Source organism: Propithecus coquereli, unplaced genomic scaffold (assembly GCF_000956105.1).
Source record: "Propithecus coquereli isolate 6110/MARCELLA unplaced genomic scaffold, Pcoq_1.0 Scaffold84, whole genome shotgun sequence".
Classification (NCBI taxonomy): Eukaryota; Metazoa; Chordata; class Mammalia; order Primates; family Indriidae; genus Propithecus; species Propithecus coquereli.
This window is the reverse complement of record NW_012154618.1, coordinates 2380950-2396798: the sequence shown is the minus strand read 5'-3', so window position 1 is coordinate 2396798 and position 15849 is coordinate 2380950. Positions and strand designations below refer to the sequence as shown.

The window sequence follows — 15849 nt, the reverse complement described above, 5'->3', positions numbered from 1 at the left end:
AAAAGCATCTTTGGTCAAGGCAGCATTTTGGAAATATTAACCTGGCTGTGGTGTGCCAGAGTAAATGGAGCAGGCAGGACTAGAGGCCAAGAGATCAAACAGGACCCGTGGCAAGTCCAAGTCCAGGTTCGGGTGGGAAAGGAAGAGGTGGGGGCAGGAAATCGGCGGAAGGAGCGCCCTATCCGTCAAGTGCGCGCTGATTGGAGTTTGTGGTGGGATGTGTGGGTTCCTAAGAACGGATTCACTTTAGCAGCTGCAAGTGAGGAATAAGGAAATCTGTATAAGTTGACATGTGGAAGCTTCTCTTAATATTGTGCCCTTAGCTAAGCACAAAAGGTATTAGTCTAAAAAGGTAAAAAAAAAGTACCATAAGACGTAGGAATTAAAGGAGCTCTGAGAGCATTTTAATTTTTACCAGAAAGCTAACTCTGGTTGAACATGGACTATTCCAGCCTTTCCTGTCAGTAAAACTGAAGGAAAGCCTCAAGAATTCCTGGGCTCCCGTTATGCCTGTAGCCCTACGTTGGAGGTCCTATTAGAGCAACTCTCTGGTTTGGGATGTCTATAATTTAATGTATTTATTATACAGAATTTGAGAGACTCTTGATGTGAATGAGCAGGGAAAAAAAGTTTCAGGAGAGTTTTCCAACAATTCAAATGTCAGGGCCTCAGTGCTTGGTGTGTTTATACATTTAACGATACGGTAAAGTTATTGGCATCCGGCTTCTGCGCTGAACCTCTACGATCAAGTCCTGGCCTTATCGCTCACAGAAATGCAATGCCTTTGTCCTTCAGGGGCACTTAAGGTTGGCACACTCCATTCCAGTAACACCACTTGACAGAAGGATGGCGCCAGATAGAAGGCCTCGTCCCCACATTCCCCGCGCCCCACCCTGCAGCCCAGCACTCAGAGCCTTTCTCCTGGGCAGTGTCAATTTCAACTCTTTCCAATCCCTTGGCTATTTTGAGACTGCCCCTTGGGGGCCTGGAAACCGGAAGGGGAGACTCAGGCTTGCAGTGACTTGGGTAACTAGGGGTACAGTCTTCCTCTCCTTTTTCTAACTCCTCTCGTTTCCTAGCTCCCTCAACACCCCCACGTTGGCAAAAGTAGGCTGATAAATCCAGGGCGGGGGGTGAATAGAAAAATCACCCCCCAGTTGTAGCATTCTAATGATCAGGTTTGGGCCTAAAGCAAATTCATATGTTTGGGTTTATATAAGGGAAGGGGGTAAAACTGCTTGACTTTATAAACTTAATAAACATTACTTTTTGCTCTTCACCTGGACAGCTGTGGAAGTCAGTCTGTCTCTGCAAGGTAAGAGTAAGAGATTGGTCCACATGTTGATGTCCCTTCCACACTCTATTCTTTTTATTCCAATGCTAGAACGAAGGCATGAGCATTACATAACATTTTCTTGCACTCTTATGTAAACAATTAGAAGCTGTTTACTTCTCAAGGATTCAATCAAAGATTTTTTTTTTCAAGCCTGAGCTGAGGACATTACCAGGGCCAAATTAGAGAAAGGGCTTGAGTCCTGCTACATTGTGTATTTATGGCTTTCCTGCCCCCGCTCCCCGATTATATAATTCACCTGCAGCTAGGTTAACAACTCACTAATTTCAAACCTATTCATTTGCCAACTCAAAAACCACGGATATAACTTTAAATGTTTTCGGATTTTAATCCTCTTGAGTATTTATATATTTTTGTCTCTCATCCTTCCAAAACTAATCCCAGAGTTTTGAGAATCTGGGAATTTGGGCAAAGGAGAAAACCACCACACAGACCAAGAAATTTGAAATCTCAGTTCGCTACGTCAGCCAAAACTGACAGTACCTTTTGGTTTGTATTAACCCAGCTCAAATTATAAAATCATCAGAATAAAACACAAAATACAGATGTTGTTACTGAATGGGAAAAGTCTAAGGTGTGATTAAATGTGTTCTTTCTTCTGGGTGGTGTCATTTATTCGGTACCTTAAGGTGTGTGTTTCCCTAAGCTTCCCCCTTGATATTATGAACACACACTGTCGCATCCTACTCACAGAGTCATTAGCTAGGACTGAGGAGTGTGTACTTTTCCAATTGGTCCTCAGCGTCAGCTGTCAGATGCACAAGCCTTCGCTTCCATTCTACGTCTACTGCACTTGCGGTTCAACAGAAGCTCCTTGCAAGAATAGCGCCCAGAGAACATTCCTGACAGATGCGCAGTTGGCTCCAGCAACTCGCTCTGCTGGAAAGTTTCCTCCAACCACTAACACCCACCTCCGATCCCCAAGCTGCCAGCACGCAGGCTGGCTGGGTCCTCTCTTGACGGAGGAAGGATTTTACACACACCCTGCCAGGCTGCCCGATCGCACAACCAATCTCGTAGCCAAACTGCTCCAACCCCAGCGGACAGGCTGTCCAAGGCGCCGTGGCGCTTCAAGAACACCGAGATCCCCTGGGCGCTAAAGGGAGCAAGCGCTCTGTTCTGTAGGGAGCCCCGGCATTGGAGGTAGAGGGGATGCGGGCAAGCGGGGGCGCAGGAGGGAGCGAGCGCGGAGGGCAGAAGGGGCGCAGGAGGGAACGGAAAGCAGGAGCGAGTGGGGACGCAGGAGGGGTTGGCAAGGACGCGCGTGCGAGCCGGCAGCAGCAGAGGGCGCAGGGGAATCGGTCGTGGAACTAGCGGGCGCAGGAAGGGGCGCGTTCGCAGGAACCGGCGAGCGCCCGGGACGCGCTGGCTCCGCGATCTGCCCCGACTCTCCTGAGCCGCTCAATTGCGGGTAGGAGGGGTGTGGGGACTTGGGGGAGAGACCAGACGGGGGCGTGCCTTTGCCCCATTGGCTGCAGGAGCCTGACGCGAGGCCCCGGGGGTTGGCTTGGGGGAGTGGGAGCGGGGTGGGGTGGGTGCTGTGTGCCGGAGCTGCGGGTCCGGCGCGCTCAGAAACATGCTGAGGTCCCGGCGGCTTTTCCAGCAGCGGCAGCGGCTCCAGCAGCAGCGGCGGCGGCAGCGGCGGCGGCGACAGCGCTCGGCTCCGGCGGGAAAGGCGCCCGGCGCCGATGCCTCGGGCCCCGCGCCGCGGCTGCCCTGACCTGGCCGCGACCTCCCTCCGCGCACCCCTCCGCCCCGGCTTCTGGGGTGTTCCCCAACCACGGCCCAGCCCCGCCACACACCCCGCCCCCGGCCTCCACAGCTCGGCATGGGCGCGGGGGCGCTCGTCCTGGGCGCCTCCGAGCCCTGCAACCTGTCGTCCGCCACGCCGCTCACCGACGGCGCGGCCACGGCGGCGCGGCTGCTGGTGCCGGCGTCGCCGCCCTCCTCGCTGCTGCCTCCGGCCAGCGACGGCCCCACGCCGCTGTTGCAGCAGTGGACGGCTGGCATGGGCCTGCTGATGGCACTCATCGTGCTGCTCATTGTGGCGGGCAACGTGCTGGTGATCGTGGCTATCGCCAAGACGCCGCGGCTGCAGACGCTCACCAACCTCTTCATCATGTCCCTGGCCAGCGCCGACCTTGTCATGGGGCTGCTGGTGGTGCCGTTCGGGGCCACCATCGTGGTGTGGGGCCGCTGGGAGTACGGCTCCTTCTTCTGCGAGCTCTGGACCTCGGTGGACGTGTTGTGCGTGACGGCAAGCATTGAGACCCTGTGTGTCATCGCCCTGGACCGCTACATCGCCATCACGTCGCCCTTCCGCTACCAGAGCCTGCTGACCCGCGCGCGGGCGCGGGCCCTCGTGTGCACCGTGTGGGCCATCTCGGCCCTGGTGTCCTTCCTGCCCATCCTCATGCACTGGTGGCGGGCCGAGAGCGACGAGGCGCGCCGCTGCTACAACGACCCCAAGTGCTGCGATTTCGTCACCAACCGGGCCTACGCCATCGCTTCGTCCGTCGTCTCCTTCTACGTGCCCCTGTGCATCATGGCCTTCGTGTACCTGCGGGTGTTCCGCGAGGCCCAGAAGCAGGTGAAGAAGATCGACAGCTGCGAGCGCCGCTTCCTCGGCGGCCCCGCGCGGCCGCCCTCGCCCTCGCCCGCGCCCGCGCCTGGCTCCCCGCGCCCCGCCGCCGCCCCGGTGGCCAACGGGCGCACCAGCAAGCGGCGGCCCTCGCGCCTCGTCGCCCTGCGCGAGCAGAAGGCGCTCAAGACCCTGGGCATCATCATGGGCGTGTTCACGCTCTGCTGGCTGCCCTTCTTCCTGGCCAACGTGGTGAAGGCCTTCCACCGCGACCTGGTGCCCGACCGCCTCTTCGTCTTCTTCAACTGGCTGGGCTACGCCAACTCGGCCTTCAACCCCATCATCTACTGCCGCAGCCCCGACTTCCGCAAGGCCTTCCAGCGCCTGCTGTGCTGGGCGCGCCGGGCCGCCCGCAGGCGACACGCAGCCCACGGCGACCGGCCGCGCGCCTCGGGCTGCCTGGCCGGGGCCGGGCCGCCGCCGTCGCCCGGGGCTGCCTCGGACGACGAGGACGAAGACGACGTCGGGGCCACGCCGCCCGCGCGCCTGCTGGAGCCCTGGGCCGGCTGCAACGGCGGGGCGGTGGCGGACAGCGACTCGAGCCTGGACGAGCCGGGCCGCCCGGGCTTCGCCTCGGAATCCAAGGTGTAGGGCCCGGCACGGGGCGCGCACGCCAGGCGCCCAGATCCCCACCGCCGCAGCCCGGACGCGGGCTCTGCGCCCCGGGAGAGGAGAGCGGGCGCCCTTGAACAGCTTCCCAGGGGAAAGAGATCTGTGTTTACTCAAGACCGAAAGCAGGTGAACACGAAGCCCACAAACCTCGTCTGAATCATCCAAGACAAACAGAAAAGCTACGGACCGTTGCACAAAAAGGAAAGTTTGGGGAGGGGTGGGATTGCTGACTTTTCTTGGGTTCTTTTCTGTCTGTGGTTCGGCCTTTTTTGTGTGTGCGTGTGTGATGCATCTTTAGATTTTTTTTCCCCTGGGTGTTTTTTGACACTTTCTGCGAGGACCGGAGTGGAAATGGGGAGTGGGGGCAGGGGAAGGGAGAAACATTAGGAGATAAAAGACCATGAACTTGGCTTCCATCTCTTTCCCAGGAACAGGAGCAGTCTGCCAGAGAGAGAGAGAGAGAGAGAGAGAAGGGAATGACAGTTCGTCGGGACATATTTCCTTTTGCTTTCCAGAGAAATTTCATTTTAATTCCTGAGTAATGATTTCGCCTGTTCGGAAAGCAAAGGGAAAGGATGGATGCAAAAAAGATCACGTTTCAAGAAACTAAGCTTTTCTTGAAACAAGCCCCACCTTGCTCTCCTCCTGTAGGGCAAACCGGCTGCCCCCCGCCCCACCCCACCCCACCCCGCGCGCCTCGGTGGTCAGGCTGAGGGATTTCTACCTCACACTGTGCATATTGCACAGCAAGATAGAAAGACTTGTTTATATTAAACAGCTATTTATGTATCAATATTAGTTGGAAGGACCAGGCGCTGAGCCTCTCTCTGTGACATGTGACTCTGTCAATTGAAGACAGGACATTGAAAAAAAAGAGGAAACAGTTCAGATTACTGCACATGTGGGTAAAAACAAAAAAAACAAAACAAACAAGGAGTGGTTCAAAATGCCATTTTTGCACAGTGTTAGGAATTGTAAAGTCCATAGAAGATGTTACTTGCACAAAAAGAAATAAAATATTTTTTAAAGGAGGAATGGGAGGTGGACAGATCTTAAAAACTAAAATAAAATTCAAATTCTATTCCTGTTGTCTATTATGTTATTGAGCTAATGATTTATTGGGAAAATACCTTTTTATACTCTTTTATCATGGTACTGTAACTGTATCCATATTATAAATATAATTATCTTAAGGATTTTTTTATTATTTTTTTATGTCCAAGTGCCCACGTGAATCTGATAAAAATTAGCACTTGCGTGTACATTCTATTTCCTGTTGTGTGTTTTACCAAGTATTTATACGCTGGTGCAACTAACTACTGTGTGAAGAATTGGTCCATGTGCAATAAATACCAATGAAGCACAATCAAGATTATGTACCGTGTATCTGTAAGGGGTCAGTGATAATGAAAAAGACTGTTTTGTTCAAAATATAGACTGGATTTCCCATAGAGCTCTTTTAATAGCTTTTCATGACTCAGTAACATAGCAAAATGCCTGTAACCAAATAAGGCGTTCACCTACTGAGAGCTACAGATTTGCCCTCAATTTTCACAGCCGGATTCAAGGTATCCTAGACTACTTGTAGACACTTTCAAGATCCCATCTGCTGCACTTGACTTAAGAAGTGACATTTGGGATTGTGTATCTTCTAAAAAGGAGAAAAAAAAAAAAGTGATCGGGCCATGTAACTCAGCTGCAACTTTTCACAGAAACGCAGGAAAGAAGACTAACTCATTGAATAATCAGTTGCCTGCTTGGAATGCGGTAAGTGGCTTCCACAGCTTATTTTTGTGTTCTGATAGAGAATCACAGCCTACGGATGATCAGTGTGTGCAGATTTCTGCAGTAGCTGTTTAGAATCAAAAATGTTTTCATGGTTAAGCAAAAATTTATAAAAGGGCTTCTAAAGTAAGTATTTTTTTCTCTTGTGGCATTAAATAGATCATTTCAGTAGAGGTTCTGGGTGGACAGGTCACAGGTGAAAAAGCAAGTGTGAAATCATTTAACTTTCTAACAAAATTACAACACCCAATGGATAGGGTATATTTCATTAAATTAGTTCCTAAGGAAAGTATAGTGAAATTCCATCCTGAGAGGAATTATAGATTCTGCAAAATAAGTTTAAGTACTTATCATTCTATTTTTAAATAAACTTTTCATTTCTTGACTGAACAGTAAAGAAACCAAAGTGGAGAGTGTAAGGTTGTGGTTCATGCTGTGTTTTAACATGAAGAGATTATTCTCTACTAGGGGAAGTCAGGACTGATTTTTCTCTTTTGCAATGGGATATTATTCTAAAGACCAGGAGACAGTCTTCCAAGAAAGGTTAATGACGTAGATGTTTTAGAGACCAGCAGAAGGGTGCATGAACAGTAGCAGTTTCAACAAAAGCTGGTATGAAGTTGAGCCCCTTTCCAGCAAAAAAACAAAAAAAAACAGAGAGAGAAAGGAGAGAAGGGATAAAAATGGCAAAGCTTCATTAAGAATACAAAGATAAATACTTGAAGTGTATTGTGGAGAAGGTAAAATCAATTTCAGGATGAAACGTCACTGTAATTTCCCTAAGAACCAAATATAGTTCTCTATTCTACTCACCCCCTGCCCATGAGTATGTAAGATGCATTTTGTTAGAGGTTTTGTGCTTCCTTATTTTAAATTAATAGACTTAATGTTTTCGGTTTCATTCAAAGAACACTGAAGTTCTAGGTTAATGCTTCACTTTCCTGTTGTCCTGATTATTTACTTATTTTGTCTAGATAAGTCTTCACATTTAAATATAAAGGAATATTCCCAGCCCAAAACATACATACAGGCCCATCAAACCTCAGGTCTGAAAATCAGGAAGGTCCTTTAAGCTTTACGAATAAATATGTATAATTTAACTACTCAGTAGACACAGTGAGTCTCTTTAGTGAATTAGAGAAAACCACTATAATCTTGGGACCAGTTTATATATAGTGGTAGGAAGTACAAAAAGATTTTTGTGTGGTCTGAGTGTTCCAACAGAGGATTACAAGGATTCAGACGCAGACCATGTCAGTGATTCTGAATACCCATGAAAACTACTTTTCGTTGTTTTTGAAGAAGATAGCCGTTGATTTATAATAGGGCTGCAAGTCCCAATAGCTATGGCACTTTGAGGAGCAAGCTGCCAATCCTGTTTAATCTGGTGAGATAGTGCACTTGCAGAAGTGGCAAGAGAAAGAGGAGGAATGTGCAGAAAATCAGCCTTATCTATGGGCTTGTGTGTAACAGAGAACCAAAGCATAAACCTTAAAATCACAGCAGGGAACTAAAATGCAATCAAGATTCATTGATTTGCTACGTTGGAAATGATGTTTAGGTTTAACACTGTAAAGTTCTCTAACATGTAACAATCAAGATTTTCCAGGATATATACATTCTCTCTCCATTGTACAAATGTATAATTGGTATACCATATAGCTTGGTCCCTTGGTGAACTTGCCTATATAAAATGTTGCAGATTGAGTTTATTTATTTATTTTTTTTGGTCTGTACTTTCTTTGGAACTGGAATTATTAATAACTTCTAAGTGGCTATTGTGAAACCTTTCCTTGTGAAGCACGTTTTCCTAGCTTATTTTAATTTCACATTTTGTTGAATGTGCTGACTTCCTCTGGCAATACGTAAAATTGCCAGGCGGAAATTCTGCACCCAAAGTGTCGGGGTAATATTAACATTTAACTTTTTAGCAAGAGCTTCTAAGCAAGAGTCCAAAGGAAAATTATTCTATGTCTTTTGCTGCCAATTGTGAAAGACTTTTTTTTTTAAAAAAAAGGTTTCTAACAAAGATAGTCCATTCGTTTTTTTTTTTAAGGAAAAAAATAAAAACCTTAGCAGTGATTCAAATAAATGCATTGGCACAGATAATGTCATTTTATTTGTACATTTCTGGCATTATGTGCTGAGAAATACTAATTCTTTTGATTCCCTGCCAATTTTCTACTAATCAAAATGGAGAAGATATGCACTGTTTGGATTATACCTAAAAATAGTTGGGCTACAGTCACATCAGCAAATGGAATTAAATTAATTTCTCTTTCTTCCCCTTTACACACACCCTCCACATTATTTAAATTTTCATCCAGAATCTTGCTCTTGAATCTCACAATTTTTTTATTCAATGTGTCCTGAATAGCATTGCTACATTGCAATGATTTTCAGGCAGACTCCACTGAAGTGCTTTCCAGGGTGTACCCCTCTCCTGAAAAAAAAAAAAAAAAACATGTTTAGCCTGCTCTCATTTAAAGAGTCTCAACTCGATAGCCTTTATAATGTAGTCAAAGAGGTATCAATGCTATACATAGATACTTTGTCGACTAATTTACCTCACTGATAGTCTTTTTACTCTTTTGTGGGAGGAGGGCGACAGTGTCTGAATCAATCAGATCTGGTCATTTGGTCATGAAACAGATGAAGAGGCTTCCAAATCCAGTTGCTGTAACGATGTACTGCAAAAACAGCAGCCCCAAGCAGCTCACACTACGCTGGGAATATCAGAGCATGATCCTTGCAGTAATGTTAGCAGCACCCAAGAAAGCACTGGATGTTTGGCAAAGATCACATCTCTCCCCACTCCCCTTCTATACCTGAAGACAGTTATCTTAGAACCACCGTACTCCCCAGCCCTTTTTTTGAGTACTTTTTCAGTTCTTGAATAAGCTAGGAACATCTAGACATGCAATTCTTGATAAATTCTCTTCATAGCAGCACTAAGTTCTCATACATGGTTTCCTGAAGCTCTGATTTCCAACATCTCTCAACATGTACAATTCTTTTTTCCTCTTTTTCTCCCCACAATCCCTTGCTCATAGCTGTTAATCAGGAGTAGCAAGATCCCATCGTTTTCTTCCTATTTATGACACAAAACTTACCTATGTTGCATTTTAAATGTCAAGTTTGGATTTCTTCCTGAGAATTTCGGTATTGCTCATAATTATGTGGCAACTCCAAGCAGACAAACATTTAAACTATTGTCCTTCCTGTCAAGGAGGGGCTCCAGGATGAGTTTACTATTTGGGATGTAGGGGCTATCTTAACTGGCTTTCTTTTTTTCTGACACTGTCACTTCTTAGCCACGTGACCTTCTCAGTCTTTCAGCATCCTGGTTTCAAAAGGTAACATTAGTTGTTCCACTTTCAACTATTTGCAAATTAGAGTAGTTTTTTTCTAGTTATTATTAGGCTAGCTGATTTGTGAGAATTGTGGATAAAATTTTAGGAGAGTAGAAAACTTGTTCAAGTCGATGGCCCACTGTGGCCACTCTGGTTCCTTGTCTAACTGAAGTTCCTGCTGTGCCCAACGACCTTGGGGAAGTCAATCGGCTTCCTTGCGATTCACTTCCCACAGAGCCTCATCAGTAGCCTTTGTTTATAAATCCCTTTGAGATGCTTTGATAGGAGAAGTTCTTTGCTTTGCAAAGTCTATCCTTAATACTTCCTCCTGACCTTCTTTTCCCTTTCCTAGCAACTCCACCCACAAAAATCCCTCCGTTTTTTTTAAAGCGAAAAGAACTATGAACAGCAAAAATATATATATAATACCCCATGCATTCAAACAAATGGTCCTTCATTTTTCACTGCACTTAAAATTCCACAGAAACCACAACTGAAGAAAATAATCTTCTTCCCAAACATCGGATTAAAAAACCTGTTTGCTATGTGCTGAGCAAAAGTAGTTGTTTAATGATTCTTAACCCACAGCTAGTTTGAGAAAAGTAAGTCAATTTGGAAAACCACTCAATTCCACAATTTTATATTGAGTTGTAAATACTCAAAGCAGCTATCCAGATTATTCACTTTTTCTTGGAATAGCCATTTAGAGATCAAAAGTGCCAGGAGCAACAGGAGTTTGTATTTTTGCTTACTTCTCCTTCATGGTTTACAGGGTATCAAGTTTCTTTCTGTCCAACATAATAAACAGTGACAAATCTACAGGAACTTTACTGGCTTAAAATATCTGTTAACTGCAGAAACTCACCTGCATTCTTGAAGTCCTTGTTAAAAATGCTCTTGAAGAGTAAACATTAATAGATGTTCCAATAACATTTTCTGCACTCCAGGGATTTTTTTTTAAAACCATTGTAGATAACATTTTAGTAAGATGCTCTTTTTAAAGAACTCATTGTGCTTAAATGATTCTGTGATCAATTCTGAGATAATGCTTTTTTTTTCTTTTCTTAAAATAGGCATACCTAAATAACAGAAAAATAACAGACTCTTCAGCATGGGAAAGATCTTGATATGTCTAGTAAACAAGACCCCAGTCCTCATGCAGGGTTATATACCTAAGTCAGCGCAGATCACCAAGTCTGATGAGATTTAATTTGATATCTAAAGACCTGGTCTACCATTGAATAACCCATGTTATCAGCAAATGTTTCCTTTATAGCAAACCCAAATCCCTCATGCTGTTTTAACTCACAATTGATCTCAGGGGAATCTGGAAATTGATGACTAAGCCACTATTTTGTACAAAAATCCTCTTGATGATGTATGCATATGAAAACAGTGACACTGCCCCTCCCGCCAGCTTTCTATGCACTATGTAATTCCATTTGCTCTATTAACAACTGCAAATTGTTAAATTCGATACCTGGTCTGGTAGCATCAATCTGTTATCATTCCTGGAGTTGTTCTAGTAATTTTCTTCAGTATCACCAGAGCCACAAAACTTAGAAGATCAAGAAACACAAAATTGTACAAAATGAAAAAATGTAACATGAAAACAAATCCTTACAGTACTACAAAAAGCATCCTGCAAGCACAGGACAAAACAGGCAATATACATTTTTAAATCATAGAACAAGAATGAACATTAGAGATCATATTATCTAGCCTCCTCATTTTAAGGAGATGGAAACTGAGGCCCAGAGAATATTAAAAATATATAAAATTTTTCTCAAACCAGGCAACCAGTAGACCCTCCCCTTCCCAAAGGGCACATGTTTACAACTTTCTTCAAATCTTTTGAGTATTTAGAGGGACAAATAAGTTTCTTCACATTAGATGTGCTGGGAAAACATCTGGGGAGCTTAACTGTTTAGAGGATTTCTGTGATTAGTCTTTTGTGATTCATACGTTCATCTGTTCTTAATTATGTACTAAGTGAGTGTGTTGTATGGGGTACACCCGGCCTAGGACTCTGAGCCTGTCCCCAAGGCAATCACACGCTGGTTGTGGAGACTAGACATCCACATGTGAAAAGTGACAAAGAATGAAGCAGATATGGTTGAGTGCCAGGCACGTGGGCCAAAAGTAGGGCTCTAGACCAGCTCTATCCAGTACAAGCTACATATTTAATTTTACATTTTCTAGTGACCTCTTTAAAAAGAAAAAAAAGTAAAACAGATGGTGGTTTTTTTTTTTTTGGAGACAGAGTCTCATTCTGTTGCCCTAAGTAGAGTGACATGGCATCAGCCTAGCTCACAGCAACCTCAAACTCCTGGCTCAAGGGATCCTCCTGCCTCAGCCTCCCAAGTGGCTGGGACTACAGGCATGTGCCACCATGCCCGGCTAATTTTTTCTATATATTTTTAGTTGTCCGATTAATTTCTTTCTATTTTTAGTAGAGACGGGGTCTTGCTCTTGCTCAGGCTGGTTTCGAATTCCTGAGCTCAAACAATCCGCCCTCCTCGGCCTCCCAGAGTGCTAGGATTACAGGCATGAGCCACCGCGCCTGGCCAAAAATACTAAATCTTTGAAATCCACTGTGTGTCTTATGCTTCTAGCACACTCATTGGTACCAGCCACATTTCAAGCGTTGACTAGCCAGAGGAGGAAGACGGTGGTGGTAGGGCGGTAGGGCGGTAGGGCTGCAGGGCGGCTTACTCTAGAGGCTTTATAACCCGGTGGATCTTAGATAAGGAGATAAAATGGCATGAAAGGCAACTCCATTGCAAGTTACAAGGGGAAGAAAATGACATGAACAAAAACCTAGAGGTATGCGTAGCCGAAATGAATGTTTAGACAATTGAATAATCAATTGCAACTAGTTTATGTTGATGGAGTAAGTGGAGATGAAACTGGAAAAGTAGTGTGGGAACAGATCACAAAGTTTATGCAAAAGCATTGAACTCTAATCTTCCTGAAAGCATGGAGCTTTATGAGCAAGAGTGTCAGGTTTAAAACAGTGTTTTAGAAAGATTAACCTGGCATCAGAAGGCATGATAGATGGACATCAACATCTCACTTAATCTTCAAAGTAATTTTGAGTAAGTAAATTCAAAAATCCCATTGTAAAAATCAGAAAACTAAGACTTATATAATCTCATGTATTATATATGAGCTCATTATTAAATTGCCTTTTTGATTTTTGTACATCAATTTCAGGAGCTGACCCTTACCAAGCAGATTTCTGAGTGCATCAGGGTGGTAAATGCCCGAAGGTCATGCCCCCTGTAGAGGTAAGGGGATGAGCTCAGATAGTTTGTTCAAGGGAGCAGGTGAACAGAGATCAAGTCTAGGTGCCTGACTCCTAAGTGAAGTCTCTCATTCATACCCCCAGACTGCTTTTTATTCCCCATCGGACTAGAAGCTCCCTTAGGGTAAAGGACTTTTCTTTTTATCTTTGACTTTTTATCAATGCCCAGCACATTGCCGTGCACATAGTATATACTCTGAATATTCATTAGCTGAAATCTGCTAGAGACAAGTTCTCTGGCTTTTACAACAATCCAGGCACATAATGGTAACAGGCCGATCTAGAGCTGTTCACTACCAGAAGATGTGATATAACACTCTACTTCTTCTGTAAATCCAGATTTTCACTATCAGACATAAAGAACTTTTTCTCCAAGAAAGGTGCTAAGCCTCACATTGCAACCTAAATGGGGTAGCCTTTGCTGGTGTCACAGGAAACAATGAAGTTATTTTCAAAATATTTCTAAGAATGAGTTCATTTCTAGAAACGGCACATAGACTGCTAGAATTCTGTACTAAATTCTGCAACATAAATCCAATGAGTACAAAGGTGGTATACACTATATGAAAATGTACATCATTATTCTTTAAAAATAGGCATTTCACTAAAATTGCTAAATGAGAACTACACGTTCTTGGTTCTAGGTCAGCTGTCAATGTGCAAAATACTTGATGTATTTGTCACTTATCGTATTATATCCTGAGGTCTAGAGCCATTTTTCTCACTGTACTCTACAGAGCCCTGTTTCAAGCTCCAGTGTTCTCCCTGGCCCTGAACAGTCAATACAGCTAAGAGAATCAGATTTCATTCCACTAATGTCCATATTTCTGTTTTAAATTTATTTCTTCATGTTAATACTGCAAGACATGATGATATATCCATAAAAAATGTATTTGGAGCAAACAAACATCACAGCCCTCTCAAAGTTTACATTTCCCACTTAGGTTTTTTCTACGTGAAGCAGATTCATAATCATTATCTTCCCACCTTAACCCAAAAGGAAGAGTTTGTATGGACTCTTTAACTATTTTGAGGGAAGTTATATAGATTCTTGCCTTTTGACAAAGCATTAGGACTTTACCTGGCATTCTTTTTTTAGGTATATGTGTTCTCAGTAATGAGGAATTCATTTTAAATAGCATTGTAGTTTTATTACTCTACCAGGATTATTGTTTGCAAGAAACTTAGTGTTGAGGCTTCAGACTGGGGAGGTGGGGGCTGTGCAGAGGCTGACATGAGGAGACCTCCGAGGGAGCACGACCTCAGGACATTTGCGGGCCCTCTGCCTTAGACACTCAGAAACCTATCTGGAAAGAATGCATTTCTCTGCATCAGTTCCTGAGATTGATATATAAAATCAGAAAGCCACTTCAATAATTCACAAGGTAGCTGTCACACGGCCTATTACACACACTGGAGCATGGTCAGACATTCTCTCTCTATACCCAGGGAAGACAATTATAATCAAAATGTTCTCTTAGCCAGCATGGGGTCAGAACAAAGAAAGATGGTTACAAAGATGTATCGAGGCGTCCATTTCTGCTGTGGCCTGGAATACTGGAAGTCCACTGGCTTTGAGACCCACCCTTCTCTAGATAGGGCCTGGGTAGGCACTGCCAACACTTGACTCTGTCTCTCCTTTTTCTATCGTCAACCTCGGCAGACCTCTCCCCTTTCTGACCCATTCCCCAGCAGATAGATTCTTTCTTTATAGAAGTTAAGACACCTAAGCAGGTCACAGCCGAGTCTTGCTGACCTGCCTGTCTCTTTATGAGGACCGCATACCTCTGCTTTTATCCATTATTTGACTGAAGTCAAATAATGGGAGTGAGGAGGCTATTTTGCTGCTTCCTGAGATTGAAGCACATTTCCTATAGAAAAGCTACTGGTTTAGTTTCTACACTATGGAAACCCAGGTATTTGGTTCTGTTAATCTTGCTAATGGAAATAGCATTATTTCTATTTCATTTATTGATATGGTTCTTTTCCTTAAACACATTACATATATGTCTAGCCAGCATTGAAATCTTTCTTTCTCTGATTTGCATATCAGATGAATTTGAACTCATTTTCCTGATCCATATTATAGAAACATCTTAGCTAACAATACCTCTGAAAATGCCGCACTCTTAGGTCATTCTGGGCTGGAACTCTGGGCATTTGTATAAGAGCTGAATTGTGTGTAGCGGAGGAAAATGGTGATTTTGTGATGGCACTGGGAAATTGTGTTCAGCCAAACACATTTTAGATTACAGTTGTAGAGTTTGAAATTTGTGGCATAAAGGATGATTACACATTTAGACATTTTGTTTCTAACCAATGCAATAATATATTGTCATTTTACTGTATTACAGATTAATTTACAATCGTTTATTCATTAATTTTACGTACGAGCTGCTAGGCCCTATAGAGCATAGGGCAAGACAGACATAGTCCCCAAAATCAGGCAGCTACTCTGGCTAATGTTTCCTCCACCTGCACCTTTGAAGAATTAGCAGAGACAAAGTAAACAAGTACTTTTTAATGTCCCTTTATCAGAAATCAGAAATAACTTGCCGTGTATCAGTCTAGTTTAGTAGTTTGGAAATGTGAGAAAAATATTTTTTGTTCCTTTTTAAGAGTGACCACACAAATTCACAAAACCCATACGTTGAAAATGTCAAAATTAGTATTACATATATACATACATAGACACATTTTATATATATATATATATATATATATATCTTTTTAGACAAAATACACAAGATTTGTCCACAAGCTCTTATCTGAGGCCGTGTGGGGCCAGATGTGTTTT

At 44.1% G+C, this 15849-nt stretch overlaps 1 protein-coding gene across 1 annotated transcript; it reads left to right on the top strand.

Moving 5' to 3' along the window:
• Window positions 1–3182: 3182 nt before the first annotated feature.
• On the top strand, window positions 3183–4586 carry ADRB1 (adrenoceptor beta 1). The gene has a single exon (XM_012663891.1). The coding sequence runs from the start codon at window positions 3183–3185 to the stop codon at window positions 4584–4586; it is 1404 nt and encodes a 467-aa protein (XP_012519345.1).
• Window positions 4587–15849: the final 11263 nt, after the last annotated feature.